This window comes from Engraulis encrasicolus, chromosome 11, assembly GCF_034702125.1.
Source record: "Engraulis encrasicolus isolate BLACKSEA-1 chromosome 11, IST_EnEncr_1.0, whole genome shotgun sequence".
NCBI lineage: Eukaryota > Metazoa > Chordata > Actinopteri > Clupeiformes > Engraulidae > Engraulis > Engraulis encrasicolus.
In genome coordinates, this window is record NC_085867.1 from 23458732 (window position 1) to 23475543 (window position 16812).

General features: G+C 45.0%; 1 protein-coding gene across 1 annotated transcript in view; it reads right to left on the reverse strand.

Moving 5' to 3' along the window:
• The window catches only part of specc1lb (sperm antigen with calponin homology and coiled-coil domains 1-like b), a 53348-nt gene extending 45136 nt beyond the window's left edge, over positions 1 to 8212 (reverse strand). Inside the window, exons 1-2 of the mRNA XM_063210230.1 lie at positions 7634 to 8212; positions 541 to 808 (exon numbers count right to left, since the gene is read on the reverse strand). Of these exons, the coding sequence (XP_063066300.1) occupies positions 541 to 808; positions 7634 to 7680 (315 nt within the window). The 5' untranslated portion in view covers positions 7681 to 8212. The remainder of the gene's footprint in view (positions 1 to 540; positions 809 to 7633) is intronic.
• Positions 8213 to 16812: the final 8600 nt, after the last annotated feature.

Below are 16812 nucleotides of genomic sequence, written 5' to 3' on the forward strand. Positions count from 1 at the left end.
AACAAAATCAAAACGTCTAGTCAGTCAAGTGTTTATTTTAATAAGTGAATGAACTTGTCTAAATGATAAATGATACACATCCTTAATAACTCTGTTACATGTGTACCAGTAACACTCTGTATTTTTTTGCTTGTTTTTTTACTTTCAGGCTGTAGGATCAGGATCATTCCTAATGAAAAATATTGTGTGTGTGTGTGTGTGTGTGTATGTGTGTGTGTGTGTGTGTGTACTTTATCCTACAATAGAGGTCCAGAGGCTTTGCCCTTTGAGCCTTACACTCAAGACTCAGACTTTGGCATGTTAAACATTCACAACGCACTCGTCAAAACAGACAAGGCCTTTAAGTACCTTGAGAAGAGGACCACACACTGATGATGGCTTAAGAACGAGTCTGCTTGTGGACTCGGTCGTCATTTATAATAAAAAAATAATGAGACTCAGCTTGTGAGAGCGGATTTTTACTCTTCTCAAAGCTGGCAACCTTTATCGCGCACCTAAAGTTATACATTTATCTCCAGAAGTTAAGTGAACTTAAAGTACCTTGGCCAGAGCTCCAGAAGCGGAGGTCTTGGTGGTGCTCTTGCCCCCAGTGCCCATGCTGTTGGTGCTGGCGGAGGAGGTGGAGGTGGTGTTGGTGTTGGTGTTGGTGGTGGTGGTGGTGGTGTTGGTAGCGGCAGCACCCTCGGCTTTGGTCTTCTCCGTCTGCTGAGCCTTATTAGCGCCCCCTGCTGCCTTGGAGGCTGCAGCGGGAGGCCTGCTCGCCTTCTTCATGCTGGGCTCCAGGTTCCTGATGCATTTACAGCGCCACCTGCAGCAGAGGAGGGGTGGAAATAATAAATAATCGATTTGAATCAATGCATAGATCCTACAGTGTCCACAAGAGAATCGATTCATCGCTATTAATCGATTTTTGTTATTATTGCACACATTTTGTGAGGCTTTTTTGCTGTGCTGTAATAATGACTGGTTGACTGTTATAATAATGATGTTCCTCAAATAAAATGCATGCAGATATTTCAGGGGGCATGGCTTTTGCGATCTGTCAATTATGTTTTTCATACCAGGGTGCCAGCACTTGATACAAACAGGATGTCTACGGAACAGTTAAGGAAGATTTCTCTGATGGCAAGTTAGTTTATTTTGTTTTTCAGGTCATATGTCTGAAGTGTGGTTTGCAGCCCCCAGATCTTGGAGGCGGTTGGGAGAGTCATCGCTCACCTACTAAGATTCATTGAAACATCAGCTGACTTGTGGTGGTGCTCAACTATATGTTTACTGCAATGTGCAATAATGTTTTTGGGTCTTTGTGCATGTCTTGTATCTAAAGTAGGTCTATGTATCTATGTAAGCTGTCAGACACCTTAATTTCCCTCAAGATTAATAAAAGTACTCTATTGTACTCTACTCTACTGCTGGACTAGCTCAAGTTGCACTGCGCCTCTTAATGCCTTCAGTTCAATTATCTCTCCCCCTGCCTGATATCTTACGCAACAACGCAAAGGGAGGGATCCATTGTTAGATTAGATTGAATTGTCATTAGACAGTAAAAAAGCCAATAAAACAACCTACTAGTCAAGTCAAATCAAGCCACGTCAAGTGGACATTATTGTCAAAAATCTATGTAACAGGGTTAGCACAGAAGTTTCAACATGCATTTGACGAGTCTCCGATGTGCAGAAACTAAATAATGACATTGACAACAATTACATACACCCACACACACCCCCACACACACAGTGCAGTAAAAACTAACATAACAAGGCCGACAGGCGGACAACAGATGCGTCCCTCTATGCCAGTTCCAACAATGCAATTTTCCCCCCCCAAACACCCCCCTGGCCTCCTCCTAACCTGTCAACGCCCCCCGAGGATGTACTTTTTGTTTATTGGTCATCATGGACACTCCAAATATTGTGGCAGGCAGCAAGGCAGCAAAATGGCGAGACATGGCTTTATTTTTTGCAGTTTAGGGTATAATAAGCTTATCATCATTATTGGATTTGGAAAAGAACCATAGGCTATGATTTGAAATTTCACATAGCCTAGAAGTGAACATTACAAATTACCAGACATTTATTAGGCCTAACAACCTTTAGTATCACGCCATTTCAGCAGTATGTGCATGTGGGAAAGAATCTAAACATCGACAAATAATAAATAAATAAAACCGTTTGGGTGAATCATGCGCTTATGGACTTTTTTTCAATACCAGCTTCACCGTCAAGGCACAAAGCAGTGAAACTCAATTACCCAGAATGCTGCACGTGAGCTCTCCCGGGTGATTCTGGAAAACAAACATGGCGGCAACTCGCTTTACTACCTTAATAATGTGTTAATCCGACGCTAGATTTCTTAACTGATGAAAATCGAAGCGGGAAATCAACATTGTAGTGTCTAAATATGAGGTCGATTGGTCTATTTGTGGCTTACATCACGATCGGCTGAGTTGTTGGCCTCACGTTTGTCAGTTAGCCTGTGGCTAGGCTACTTTTCGCCAACGTTAGTATCCGGTTAGAAAGGCTATGCTTGCACGCATTCGCTCCGGTCCAAAATGGCAAGTCTGCCGCCTTGTGGCCACAGGAATGAACAATTGAAGGAATGCGTTTCAGACACAATTGAAGGAATGCGTTTCAGACGGACGGACGGACGGACAGACAGACCCTCTTATAGAGATGCTGGGACGCATCTAAAAACTATTGACCCTTCCCACGTTTCGTAACGACCAATCAATGTATCAGCCATTTTGGATCAGAAACACAGTAGTCTACCACAGCGAACAACAGAGAAACATCCAAAGGTAAATATACTGTAGTCAACAGTAAATTTTAAGCTTACATCATGCTCAAATATTGTTGCGGGCCTGGTTGGTATGGTAGGCTACATGCAGGCTAAGGACCTGAGGTAACAGCATCCTGCATGGGAAGTCATCATGCATAACACAAGAGCAGGAAGGCAAATCTCAAACAGGACCTAATCATCATATCATCAGGAGATTGTTATGTATTTATCCTGGCTGTCATAAAACGCCACCATATCTATTAGTGTTGGCACTGGGCTGGGCAAGTCTGCTTGCCTTGCCTTGCCTTGCCTTGCACCACACTTGTGCCATCACAAACGTGGCACAACCCACTCGCTCCTGCCAAAAAGAAATGGCGTTAAACAGTTTCAAAAAATGTGAAAACTGAAGATTATCTTCACCCCTAAAGATGACGCAGAGCCACCGCCAGATTTAGGAGTGCTCATTGCATTCTAGAATGTTGCACATTACATCGTGAAAGAAAACCATCTCTGGCGAAGTGTTACTAGTATAACCAGTAAGAAACAATGTTATACACCAAATGTTAAAGAAAATTCCATGATATTCCATGAATGTGCATGCAGAATGGTAAGCTTAAATTCCATGACTTTCGATGACTGGAAAAACTTTAATGAAATTCCGTGATATTCCAGAAATTCCATGACCCGTGGGAACCCTGTAATCATCTTATCATCAGGACATTGTATTTATCCTGGCTGTCATAAAACGCCACCATATCTATTAGTGTTGGCACTGGGCTGGGCATAAGCCTGCTTGCCTTGCCTTGCCTTGCCTTGCCCTGCCCCACACTTGTCTTGTGCCATCCCAAACGTGGCACAACCCCCTCGCTCCTGCCAAGAGAACCTTAACCCGAGTCCAACAAACCACTTAAGTCACATTAGGCACTGCAGATAATCGGGTCATCTCACACCAGACATATTGTGCAAGGACCAAGATATACACAAGAGTTGCCAGTAAATAATAGACAAAAAGAAATGATATGGCCTAAACGGTGAACAGAGAACAAGGAGTGTTTTCAGATGATCAGATTATGTGGAAAGAACTCATTTTGCTGGATCTTATTCTTATTCTGCATGCTGACACAGGGCCTAACAACACAGTCGGGACGAAGGACACACACACACACACGCACACAGACACACACATAGGCTCACGCGCACACACACGCACACACACACACACACACACAGGCGCACACACCCGCGCGCACACAGACAAGCACACACACAGCGTTTTGGACCGCACCAAGGGTCCGATGTCATGTTGACCAAACCATTTGCAGCGCTTGTGCTGCAGCCACTTATGCACCAGGCCACTAATGACAAGGCGGTTTACAAACACTAGTAATCAACCTGTCATGTTCTAAAGCACGGCAGAGCACACGCAACACGAAGCAGACAATCACTGGCTCAACTCAAACTCCCCCCTTAAGTATTAAAATGAAAATAGTCTCAAGCTCCCGTTTAAAGGAGAACTCCAGCCAATTTCAAAATGCAGTTGTAATGCTCACACTACCCTGGACTTGTCAGTACCTGAGATTTTTTTTCCAGCCTTTTCCAAGATCCTGGTCATTGTAATGGGGGCAGCTGTTTGTTTACATTTAATACAAAAACACATTTTTAATTATTCCCCAAAAATTCCAAAAAGGTTATGCAACATCAGCAGACAACTAGCAAACAGCGATACCTTTTGGGAAAATATTTGGAATAGGCCTATGTTAAGATTTTTAAAAATGTAAACAAAATCTGCCCCCATTAGAATAGCTCAGATCTCGGAAACGGCTGAGCCAAAACACGCAGCATCACCGGGTACTGATAAGTCAAAGGTAGCATGAGCAATACAACAGCATATTGAAATTGGCAGGAGTGCTCCTTTAAGTACTGAATGAAACTCCGTCTCTCGACTCTCTGCACAGCAGTCAGGTACAGAGTTGCATGAAGAGGAAGTAGAAATACTCTTCCAGATGTCATTACAACAGTAGTAGTATGATATGACAAAGTTGAAACCTTGGCAGGAGCGAGGGGATTGTGACTACAACATATTGGTTTTAGTGACATGACACGGAAGTGGTTTTTAAATTATTTATCTGGGAGAACCCAATGTGTAGCTGTTGACAATAGTAATTCTGCTCTGGTAGGGGTCAAAATGGGTGTGCCTCAAGGGTCAATTTTGGGGCCTATTTTGTTTACTATTTATATAAATGACCTCTGTGTTGGTCTTGATTCAGCAAAGGTGCATCTGTATGCTGACGACACTGTTCTGTATACATCTGCCCCCTCTGTAAATACTGCAGTTGAGACTCTTCAAACTGCTTTTAGTGTTTTGCAGACGTCTTTGCTAAGTCTGCGTTTGGTCCTAAATGCAAAGAAAGCAAAGTACATGGTTTTCACGCGTACCCGCTCATCATTATCTAATGTTGAAGTGTCCACTACTGATGGTACCTTGCTAGAAAGGGTTAAAACATACAAGTACTTGGGGATTTAGCTTGATGAAAAGTTGAACTATGAATCACATATTGACCATCTTCTTAAAAAGCTTAGACCAAAACTGGGTTTTTATTTCCGTTTGAAAAAATGTTTTCCTTTTGCTGCTAGGCTAAGATTGGTCCAGAGTACATTTTTACCCATCTTAGATTATGGTGACATATTATACATGCATGCGTCCACCTCTCTTCTAAAGAAGCTAGATGTAGTTTACCATGCGGCACTGCGTTTTATTACAAACGCAAACATGAGAACGCATCACTGCGCATTGTATGAAATGGTAACATGGACTTCACTATCACTTAGGAGGAAAAGCCATTTCCTCATTTTTATTGTGAAGGCATTGGTGGGTAAACTCCCATCATATATCAACTGTCTGGTGTCACGCCAAACCAGTTCCTATGGCACTAGGTCAGGAAATAAAATTATCTTAAATATTCCTACAGTGCGTACTGAATTAGGTAAGACTTCTTTTAGTTCATATGCCCCACATGTTTGGAATAACCTCCAAAACACATTAAGCTTGGCATCTGTGCCCTCTGTAGAGAGTTTTAAAAATCTTTTAAAAACAACTTTAGTAGAGGAGTGTCACTGCTTTTAAACTCAGTTTTACAGAGGTTTTGTGTGTGTGTGTTTTTTATGTCAGATTTTATTAGTTTGTTAGTTCTTACTGTTTAGTGCGTGATGGTCTTACTTGTTAGTCTTGTCCAGCGTCTATTTTGTTTTCCCCTATGTCTGATATGTCTTATATCCTTAAGTGTGCTTTCTTTTTTTTTCTTTCTTTTTTTTTTAAATCTGTTTTTTATGTCATAATATGCATGTGCCTCCACTGTCTTAATGCCGTCTTGGCCAGGACTCCCTGGAAGAAGAGGTTTCTACCTCAATGGGACCTTCCTGGTAAAATAAAGGTCAAATAAAAAATAAATAAAAAAAACCATGTAATATCATACCACTAGTGTTGTCATTACATCTGCAAGAATACCTCTACTTCTACTTCATACAACTCTGGTCAGGCAGCTTTAGCCTAGCCTGGGCGAAAAGCCGACTGTTGACTCCGTCAATCAGTCTGGCAAAAGCCATGAGGAATCCGTCTCCGTGGAGGGTGGGAGATGGTCTGATCTTACTCACCATTTAAATTAATTGGAGTTCCAAACTCAAATTAAAACCCATATGGTGTTTTATTAGCATGCCTGTTACGATATAGCGTTGCAAAATCATACAAATAACAAAACGAAAGTGTGAATATAGTTACCTTAACCAAATCAGCAACGGACTTCGCAAGTGAGTTCTACGTCACCACTCTCAACTGTTTGCTGATTGGCTAAACACTGAGAGAACCGAGCTCGAGGCTTTTGCCAGACGATGTGCGGAGCCAAAATCGTTGGGTGGAGTAAATTGGATGGCGTCGCCAGGCAGCTTTAGCCTGGTTCCTACCAGACCTCTGTGTGTGTGTGTGTGTAGCTCTGGAGCCCCCTGGTGGCGCTGGCTGCAACACACACAGAGGTCTGGGAGCATGTAGCAGGATTCCATTTCTCCAGTCAAAAAATAATCGGAGCATTTATTGCTTCAATATCAATGGCAGCTCGCAGTGAGGAGTCACAGCACAGGACATATTATAGACTATATTGACGCTTTAGAGATCAACAGAAAACGTTTTTTTTGAGAGAATATGTTGGTATTGAAGCAATAAATGCGCCGACTATTTTTTGACTGGAGAAATAGAATCCTGCTACTGTACATGCTCCCAGACCTAGTAGTGGGGAGGCTGCTCACGAAGCCGCGTGGAACTACAGGTCGGGCAAGAGCCAGGCAAAGGCAGCTTTACCTGGTGGTTGCAGAAAAGGTGGTGGTACCTCGGTCATGGACGAGGGTGGGGGAGAGCACTGGTTAATTACCACCAACCCACCAACCTCACGGGTCGGGAGTCGAACAGGCAACCTTTGTGCTACAAGTCTGACGCCCTAACCGCTTACCCATGACTGCCCGCACCTTACCCCATGACTGCCCGCACCTCACCCATGATCCTGCACCTTACCCATGACTGCCCGCACCTCAGACATGACTGCCTGCACCTTACCCATGACTGCCCGCACCTTACCCCATGACTGCCCGCACATTAGCCATGACTGGCCGCACCTTACCCATGACTGCCCGCACCTTACCCATGATCCTGCACCTTACCCATGACTGCCCGCACCTTACCCCATGACTGCCCGCACCTTACCCATGACTGCCCGCACATTAGCCATGACTGCCCGCAAAATACCCATGACTGCCCGACCGCACACACATTTCCACTTCTACTTGTACTTCTCAGGTCAGACAGGTTTACCTGGTGGTTGCAGAGGAGGTGGTTTTGGTTTTCCTGGGAGAACACATGATGCTGTTAGCTGCTGATGCTGACGACAATGTTATTGCTGAAGACAAGACGTCCAGTCCAGTCCGGGGAGGACAATAACAATAGCAGCCTCTTACTAGCCACTAAATCAATCTACTGCCGTGATGATTCTCTTGCTGTTGAGTTCCTCTCCTTCGAATAGTCACTATGCGTATCCACTTTTCTCTCTCTCACTCTTTCTAATAAAATCTATAGTGGTTGTCTGCTGTGTGTCTCCCTTGGTCCTTATACCGGTATATCAACTTCTATCTCTCTCTATCTCTAACAGTCAATTTGCATCCACTGCTAACTGTCTCTCTCTCTCCCTCTTCTTCTAAGTCACTATATCGACTGTTGTGTCTCTTTCTCTACTTCTCTCCCACAACATGACACATGAGCCTCATGGCAGGCGTGAGGAAGCCGCCAGCTCAGCTGACAGCGGTTTGAACGGAGGTTTTGAACGCACACAAAGCAGCTGATTGGAGGGTCTATAATAGCACAGGCCCAGCAGAGACGAGCCATGGCTGCCTTCCTTATCACATCATCACGGGAGGAGGAGGAGGCGAAGACAGAAGAGCAGGAGGGAGAGAGGAGAGGGGGAGAGGGGGAAGCCGGAGAGAGAGAGAGAGAGAGAGAGAGAGAGAGAGAGAGAGAGAGAGAGAGAGAGAGAGAGAGAGAGAGAGAGAGAGAGGGGGGAGAGAGAGAGAGAGAGAGAGAGAGAGAGAGAGAGAGAGAGAGAGAGAGCGAGAGCGAGAGCGAGAGCAGGAGAGAGAGAAGAGGGGGAGAGAGGGAAGCCGAAAAGAGGGGGGTGGGGAGGCGAGAGAAGGAAGAGAGAGTCAGGAAGAAGAGGAAGAAAGATTGGTGAGAGAGGAGGCGAGAGAGCGAAGAGGTTAAGAGAGGGTAACTAAAGAATGAGAGAGGGGGTAAGAGAGGCAGAAGGGGAAGAAGAGTAGAGAAGTAGAGAAGAGGGGAGAAGAGAGGAGGGGAATAGCTGGTTGGGCTGCGGTGGCCTTAAAAGGCTTGCTGAGGGCAGCCTGGCAGTTGGTTTCTGATAATGGCGCTCAGAGGAAGAAATATGCACACAGCACACTCCAGACACTACGCCAAGATGATGGGCCGTGTGTGTGTGTGTGTGTGTGTGTGTGTGTGTGTGTGTGTGTGTGTGTGTGTGTGTGTGTGTGTGTGTGTGTGTGTGTGTGTGTGTATGTGTGTGTATGTGTGTGTATGTGTGTGTATGTGTGTGTATGTGTGTGTGTGTGTGTGCCGTTGAAGAGTTCTGATAACGGTGCCCTGAGAAAAAGACATTCCAAAAACGTTCTCCAGATGTCAAGATCACCAAGTCCACGTATCGGTTTATTTCAACTGTGTCTTTACATTACCACTTTCTAAAGACAAAAAAGAAAGTGGCTGCAAGATGGAACTAGAAGTGATGAGAAGAAAACTATGTTTACTGGGAGCTATTAGAAATAATATTGCTGATTATTCTGTACATTGTTAATCAAGCTCTACACGGTTGTTATGAGTTGCGTCAAAAATAGAATTGAAAAAAATGGGCTATCTTTAGACAATGTTGCGTCATGTGGAAGCTTCAGTGGAAGCTAATCATTACAGCCATAGTAGACTGTGTGGTTACAGCGGATAAGGCTATGTATTGGCTTAGCATCCAGTGTAGCATCCGGGACGGCATAGACCTGTGAGAGGCACCTCCTGCCCCACACATAGCTTTGACCTGCGGATAACTGTCTGCTACACAGACACAAAGGCCATGCAATCAGCCACGCCCTGGCTGCCTGCCTGCACAAAACCAAAACAATGGCCCATGGGAAGACATCCCCCCCCCCCTCTCTCTACCTCCTCCACTAAAGAAAGCCATCCCCCACTCCCACTCTCACCAACATTCCTCCTCCCATCCAGCATGGAGAGGCTCTAGCTAGCTAGCCCAGTGGTTCCCAACCTTTTTTTAAAAATAAATGCCCCCTAGGCCTCATCATGAGCTTCACAACGCCCCATTGACCCCTCCCAATGCCGCCCTTAGTATTAAAAAATAAATACAATAGACTAATGCACCCCAATGAAATCTAAAACACACCGCCCACTCTCAGATGTACCCTTCTCAAACCAGGATTTCACCCTTGCACTTTAGGCCTGTATTGAAGGTGGAGGGACACTCTTTACAACACACCCCACCGTCTGGCTGCTCTCCTGCTTCCTTCCATCCTTTGAAAGTGATATGGCTGATCTGATGCCGTCTAACCTGCAGACTAGACTAAACAGACACAGACACCAAAACAAAACAAAAAAGCAACAAATCAACAACACTCTGACTCACCCACTGAGACCTGATATGAAGACAAAAACATACAGGCAGACCAGTCGGCTGCCAGAAAACAACGACAAAACAACAGAAACTCGGGTTCAGAGGCGAATCCTAAACAGGATGATAATGTGCAGGGAAATGGCCAATAGGGCTGTGACGATACACTCAACTCACGGATTCACGACCTACGTTTCGATACACCACCCCACGATTTCACGTTTGCCAACATTATAAACTTTATGAATAAAAACTATGATAGTTCATAGGTAGAATAGGTTACAAGAGGCTACAATCACTTTTTAAAAGTTTCTTTATAATAATGATGGTGCTTGGAAGCACTATCACTTCATATAATGTGGTTGTTTTCTGGGCTGATGGGTATGTCAATGTATCACGACTTCTCGGTTCTATACAATATCGTTACAGCCATAGCAGAGAAATGGTCAGATACATGAATATGAATGCAGTGGCCTTTCAGGAGGCTCAGTTGAAGGGGCTGAGGGGCCGACTCGTCTCGTCTTGCCTTGCTGCCCCATAGCCTTTCCCCTCCGCAAGAGAAGAGCCCTGTTAAGACAATAAGGGCCAGGGGCGGAGCTATAGGGAGGGCAAGCAGGGCACTTGCCCCTGGGCCCAGGGCCCTCCCGTATTGGTGGTGGGGGCCCTATTGTGAGCTTGGTAAGCTGTATAGGGGGCCCTATAAGTGTCTTGCCCAGGGGCCCTGTGTGCAATTGTTCCGCCACTGATAAGGGGGCCGGAAAATCATAACATTGCTGAGATTCTACACGTCCTGAGGGAGGGGGAGGGAACCAGAGAAAGAGAGAGAGAGAGAGAGAGAGAGAGAGAGAGAGAGAGAGAGAGAGAGAGAGAGAGAGATTGTGTGAGAGGCCAGGAGAGATGGGAGGTTTGGAGGTTACTCCACTCCACTCCTCCTCTGCTCTGCTGAGATGGGTTTGGGCAGCCGGCACGTGCCGACACCACAGCACAGCAGGCACCGACTACACTACACAACACAGCACAGCAGCTGCCACAGCCCTGGCCTCACGCTTACTTGCTGACTCACTAAAACACACACACACACACACACACACACACACACACACACACACACACACACACACACACACACACACACACACACACACACACACACACACACACACACACACACACACACACACACACACACACACACACACACACACACACACACACACAAAATGGAGCTACACTTGCTCGCACACACACACACACACTGGAGCTACACTTGCTCGCACACACACACACACACACACACACACACACACACACACACACACACACACACACACACACACACTGGAGCTACACTTGCTCGCACACACACACACACACACACACACACACACACAAAATGGAGCTACACTTGCTCGCACACACACACACACACACACACACACACACACACACACTGGAGCTACACTTGCTCGCACACACACACACACACACACACACACACACACACACACACACACACACACACGCACACGCACACGCACACACACACACACACGCACACGCACACGCACACACACACACACGCAAATTATGACCAGATTCGGCCTTGGCTTCTTACACACAATTAAAATCACAGATGCTTTCTTTCCACACTCACGTTTACATCACCCAGCATTCTTAAGCATTCATAATACAGGGCAACCGATCGTTGAAGAGTAAGCTTAAGGGTTTTCACTTTAAAAACTTGGGGGTGGAAAACCCATTCTACTGACATCCCATCAGCTGTCGGAGATGACCACTATGCTTACGCTGACGCGTCGCTGACACACACACGCATGCACAAACACACACACACACACTATGCTTACCCTGACACCGGCACCAGCTGCTGCGGACAACAGTCAACACCTGTCCAGGTACCTGTCAGGTACCGGCCGAGACAACCTCCAATTTCATCGCTCAGCGCACCCTGATCTACCTCTGCACACACATGCGCGCACGCGCACGCACACGCACACACATACACACACTAATTACGACCAGATTCGGCCTTGGCTCCTTACACACAATTAAAATCACAGATGCTTTCTTTCTACATTCACGTTTACATCACCCAGCATTCTTTAGCATTCATAATACAGGGCAACCGATCGTTGAAGAGTAAGCTTAAGGGTTTTCACTTTAAAAACTTAAAAAAGAAAGGTGGAAAACCCATTCTACTGACATCCCATCAGCTGTCGGAGATGATCACTATGCTAACGCTGACGCTGACGCTGACACACACACGCATGCACACACACTATGCTTACGCTGACACCGGCACCAGCTGCAACAGTCAACACCTGTCCAGGTACCTGTCAGGTACCGGCCGAGACAACCTCCAATTTCATCGCTCAGCGTGCCCTAATCTACCTCTGCGCACGCACGCACGCACGCACACACACACGCACACACACGAGAAGACAAACATGACTGATGCCGTGTCAAACACTCCACTCTCCCATCTCCATGTGTCTCTTGAGGATATATACACACTCGAACACACGCACGCATATTCACACACACACACACTCCCACAAATCATTCTTCTGCTTCTCTCGTGGATACACACATACAGCACTCGACAGGCATGCACACACACTCACAAGCATGCAAGATGAGTTATGACAGCATGCTTTCAACAGCCATATAGACAAACACTCACGCCAGCCGCTGATTCACATACCAGACCCAGGACCCTACATTCCATGACCAGTGAAAAACCCAACACTTAACATTAACCATCCAGACATATGCCGTGAGCCAGGAATCTACACATGGCTGATTTCAGTGGAAAAAGACCAAGGTGAATTTATATATGGCTCAATGACGTTTTTGGGCTTTTGGGGTTAGGTGGTACAACGACAACTAAGCTGCATTAATTAATTAGTGATTAGACATTCATGTACTGCAATGTTTATGCTTCTTAGATACTCCACTAAAAACAGACAAAAAAATCCATACCAATAGTGGCATTAGCTGTGGTTGTTTCCCCACCCTGATGTGCGCTACGACCTTGACCCATATACTGTGCAGGTGATGGAAGAGGATGTGGCTAGAGCAGAGACTGGTGTCTGTGTGTGTTCCACTTCTTTAGACCCAAGACCCTCTCCCCTTTTTGTCAATGCCCCAATGATGGAGATATAATATTTTTTAGAGCTAATGGATATATGTTTAGAGCTTTAGTGACAATAGTGAGGATAATGCAAGAGATTGTGAGACAGAGAGAGAGAGAAAGAGAGAGAGAGAGAGAGAGAGAGAGAGAAAGAGTGAGAGAGAGAGCAACAGGGTATCTGCACATTTTTCATCACCCAATTTAATACTTTTTAATACCATTTTCAAGACCTCCAACATCAAAATTAATACCACTACACGGGTGTGCGTGTGTGTGTTACATGGTATAATATTGCTATATATAATAATGTAATGTAATACATACATTCACACTGCTCACTGTGTTATTTTATTCTCATTGCCTGCTCCCTAGTCACTTTCTGCACCAGATGTTTGTCATGACTTGTCAAAGAGGTTTCTGTATGTTGCGGGAGTTTTCATGAAATCGGCCCCTTCCTTAGATAATTCATTATAATTTCAAATCAAGTAGCCAGCATCTGTGTAACTCCATGTGGTAAAATATTCTTTCAGTTGATCTGGCTGCTGCATAGGTGGGCCCAAACTCTAATACCCTGGTCATTTTTGTGCTTAATTTAACCATAGAGATAACAACAAAAAAAGAGTGAGGTGGCACGCACAGACACTACCCATTAGTTTAAAACATCATTAACCAAAAAGTCATCCAAAACTGAAACAATTTCAAAATTGTGTGTATTTGAAAAGTTTGATGACATTTCATGAAATACCTTCAATATAAAAATTAAAAATGGACCACCAATTCATCTTTTATAAGGGATAAATATTGGAGTGCAGTGCACCTTAGTCAAGGAGAGATGTTTAGGAGAGACCTGTGGCGTCAAAAGGGTTAAAAACGAACGACTGCTCAGCTCTGGACTGCTCCTCCTGTTTGTTCCCCCCAGCTCCATCATAGAGACAGTAGGCGTTCTACTTTCAGTTTAGCTGTCGTTCATCAGAGTGGGAGCAAAGAAACAGTCAGTGGAACTTGACATGAAGTCCACAAACATTTCCCTAACCGCGGACACGCGGCGACTGGAATAGCGATGCAAACACCACGCGGTTACCGATTTGGACATCCTCGCATATCCTCATTGCGACATTTAGCCTCGTAGAAAACACTCCGTTACTCGCCCGATTTATGTTACATTTTACACGCATTTCCACCGCTTGCAACTTCACAACACTCGTGCTCACTTCGGATTGCATTAGCATCTGACAGCATCAAATAATACGCCACCACGAAGCTCGAGGACACTTTGAAGTAGCATATTGTATGAATACATTCATCATGCATTCATGAAATTATATGCGTTAGCAAACACAAACCTGAACGAGAGGGCATGGCTAACATTAGGAGGAGCATAGAGCACAAGCAGGCTAGATGACGAGATACAAAGTTTGAAAACAATGCAGTCATTTTAAGACTTACGCTTTCGACTAGTAAACTGGCACCACAGATAGCTTCCACGCTGCATATTGGTTGATGAAATTTAACAAGTTTCACTTTCAACTGTACTGCGGTCAGAGTCACACGCACTGTGGTGGATGGGATTTAGACTACTAAATCAACCATCGCCATCATCCAGTAGGGGGATCCGAACGATAGGGTTTGCTACCCCGGCGGGCCTGTCACTATCGAGTGCATCGTTTACCCCAGGCATGACTGACAGTCTCGAAACCTTGTTGCCGCCTTGAAACAATGATACAATGTTTTTACGGAAGACTGTCCAGGCATCTATATTTTAATACATTGTGTCTGGGTGAAATTTAATGCCAGGCCTTTTCATATTTAATGCCACACCTAAAAAAATAGCTAAATTTAATGCTTTTCACGGCCTTAAATCACATGTTCTAAATTTAATGCTTTTTAATACTTTTTAATGCACCGCGGGGACCCTGGAGAGAGAGAGAGAGAGAGAGAGAGAGATAGAAAGAAAGAAAGAAAGAAAGAAAGAAAGAAAGAAAGAAAGAAAGAAAGAAAGAAAGAAAGAAAGAAAGAGAGAGAGAGAGATGGCCTCCATTGCACTCTGCAGAAAGGGCTACAGTTCCCCCAGCCCTCATCTCCTCTCTTCATTTACATCCTTTCTAACGGACTCTGTGGATATAAATAACCCACACTGATGTCATGCACCAAATAGCCACATTTATGCTTTAAACATCAAATCATAGCTAATAACGGAGACTTCTGCTGCCAAATGTTACATGTGTCAAATAAAGCCCAATAAAGTAGTAAGAAACATTAAGACTGGATTTGAAAACAAATAGTACCAAATTCTAGCAAGCACACGTGCACGCACACACACACCACACACACACACACAGGTAGAGTCATCATCATAGTCCATCGTTTTATGACCCAGTGACCAGGGCCCAATGCTGCACATGTGTTTCCACACTCGCTCACTCACTCACATAGGAGTAGGAAGCTTATTCCCTCACACATTCCACATCGCACGATCAGCTGCGTACCCACACACACACACACACACACTCACACACGTCACATGGTCTTCTTCTTCACGCATTCACAAAACACACGCATATATTTCCGAGCTTTAGCAGCCAAAGCAGATGTTGTACTAGTCACGCGTGCCGTGCACACCACATGTGTTAAAGTGGTTTGTGTGTTTACAAGGCCTGGGGATGGAATAGACATGGAAAAATGCTTATCCCTCTGAGATGGGATTCTGTGGATAAACACCTGAACCCAACCCACCACACTAAAAGAGGATGTTTCTAGTCCTCTGTGTGGGTTTTCTAACATTTGTCTACTGACAAATAGAAATGTCTTCTACAACAGCTGCTTACACCTTAAGAATCATGCGTCACGGTTCAGTCAAATTGTTCAGTCAACACATGCAGTAATGTGATGTGCTGGCTAGAGTGATATGGTTGATAATCAACATGATCTACATAATCAACAAAGAGACACACATCACACCTCTCTGAGGCCAGGTGCAGGACAAAGGCGTACCTGATAGTGGAATGAGTAGAAGTCTGCACACTTTAGCTCCACTCAGGACCTGCTGGGTTGAAACGTTGTATGACCTGAATCAATTTTCAAAGTGGAGCTACAGTGTGTGCGGACTTCTACTCTTTCCATTATGGTTGATAATCAAGCCATCATGAATCTCACATGGATGCAACTGCACGAGACACTAGGATAATGGATAACTAGTGAGGCTGTGCCCTCCTGCAGCGCTGCTTCTAGTCAGGCCAGGAGCAATACAAATATCGTTTCTGAGGTCCAGAAAAATCGGGATTTCGTCTCACTTTGTCGGGAATCATATACATGGCCTATACATACAACAAAGCAGGTTCAGGAGTAAGTTAAAGCAGGTTTAATCGGAGGACTCCAGGCTCTTCTATTAGATGGTTTGCCTGTTAACTTGGCTTACTCCTGAACCAGCTTCTCAGTATGAGAACTTTCCACGCTATACGCTTACTCTGTGGAACCCGAATGGAACATTCCATCCTCAGAACCTCCAGCCTGACAACATTCCCTCAAAAAGCAGCTTTTTTGAGTTGAGGGGAGCAGGCAGTGAGAACGTGAGAGTGGAAAAATAAACATCTGCGCTGCGTAGGGGGGTTCCAGTGGCAAGGAGGAAGGGCGCCGAGGAGCAGACGTGTCACTTCCTGTTGACCCAGTGCA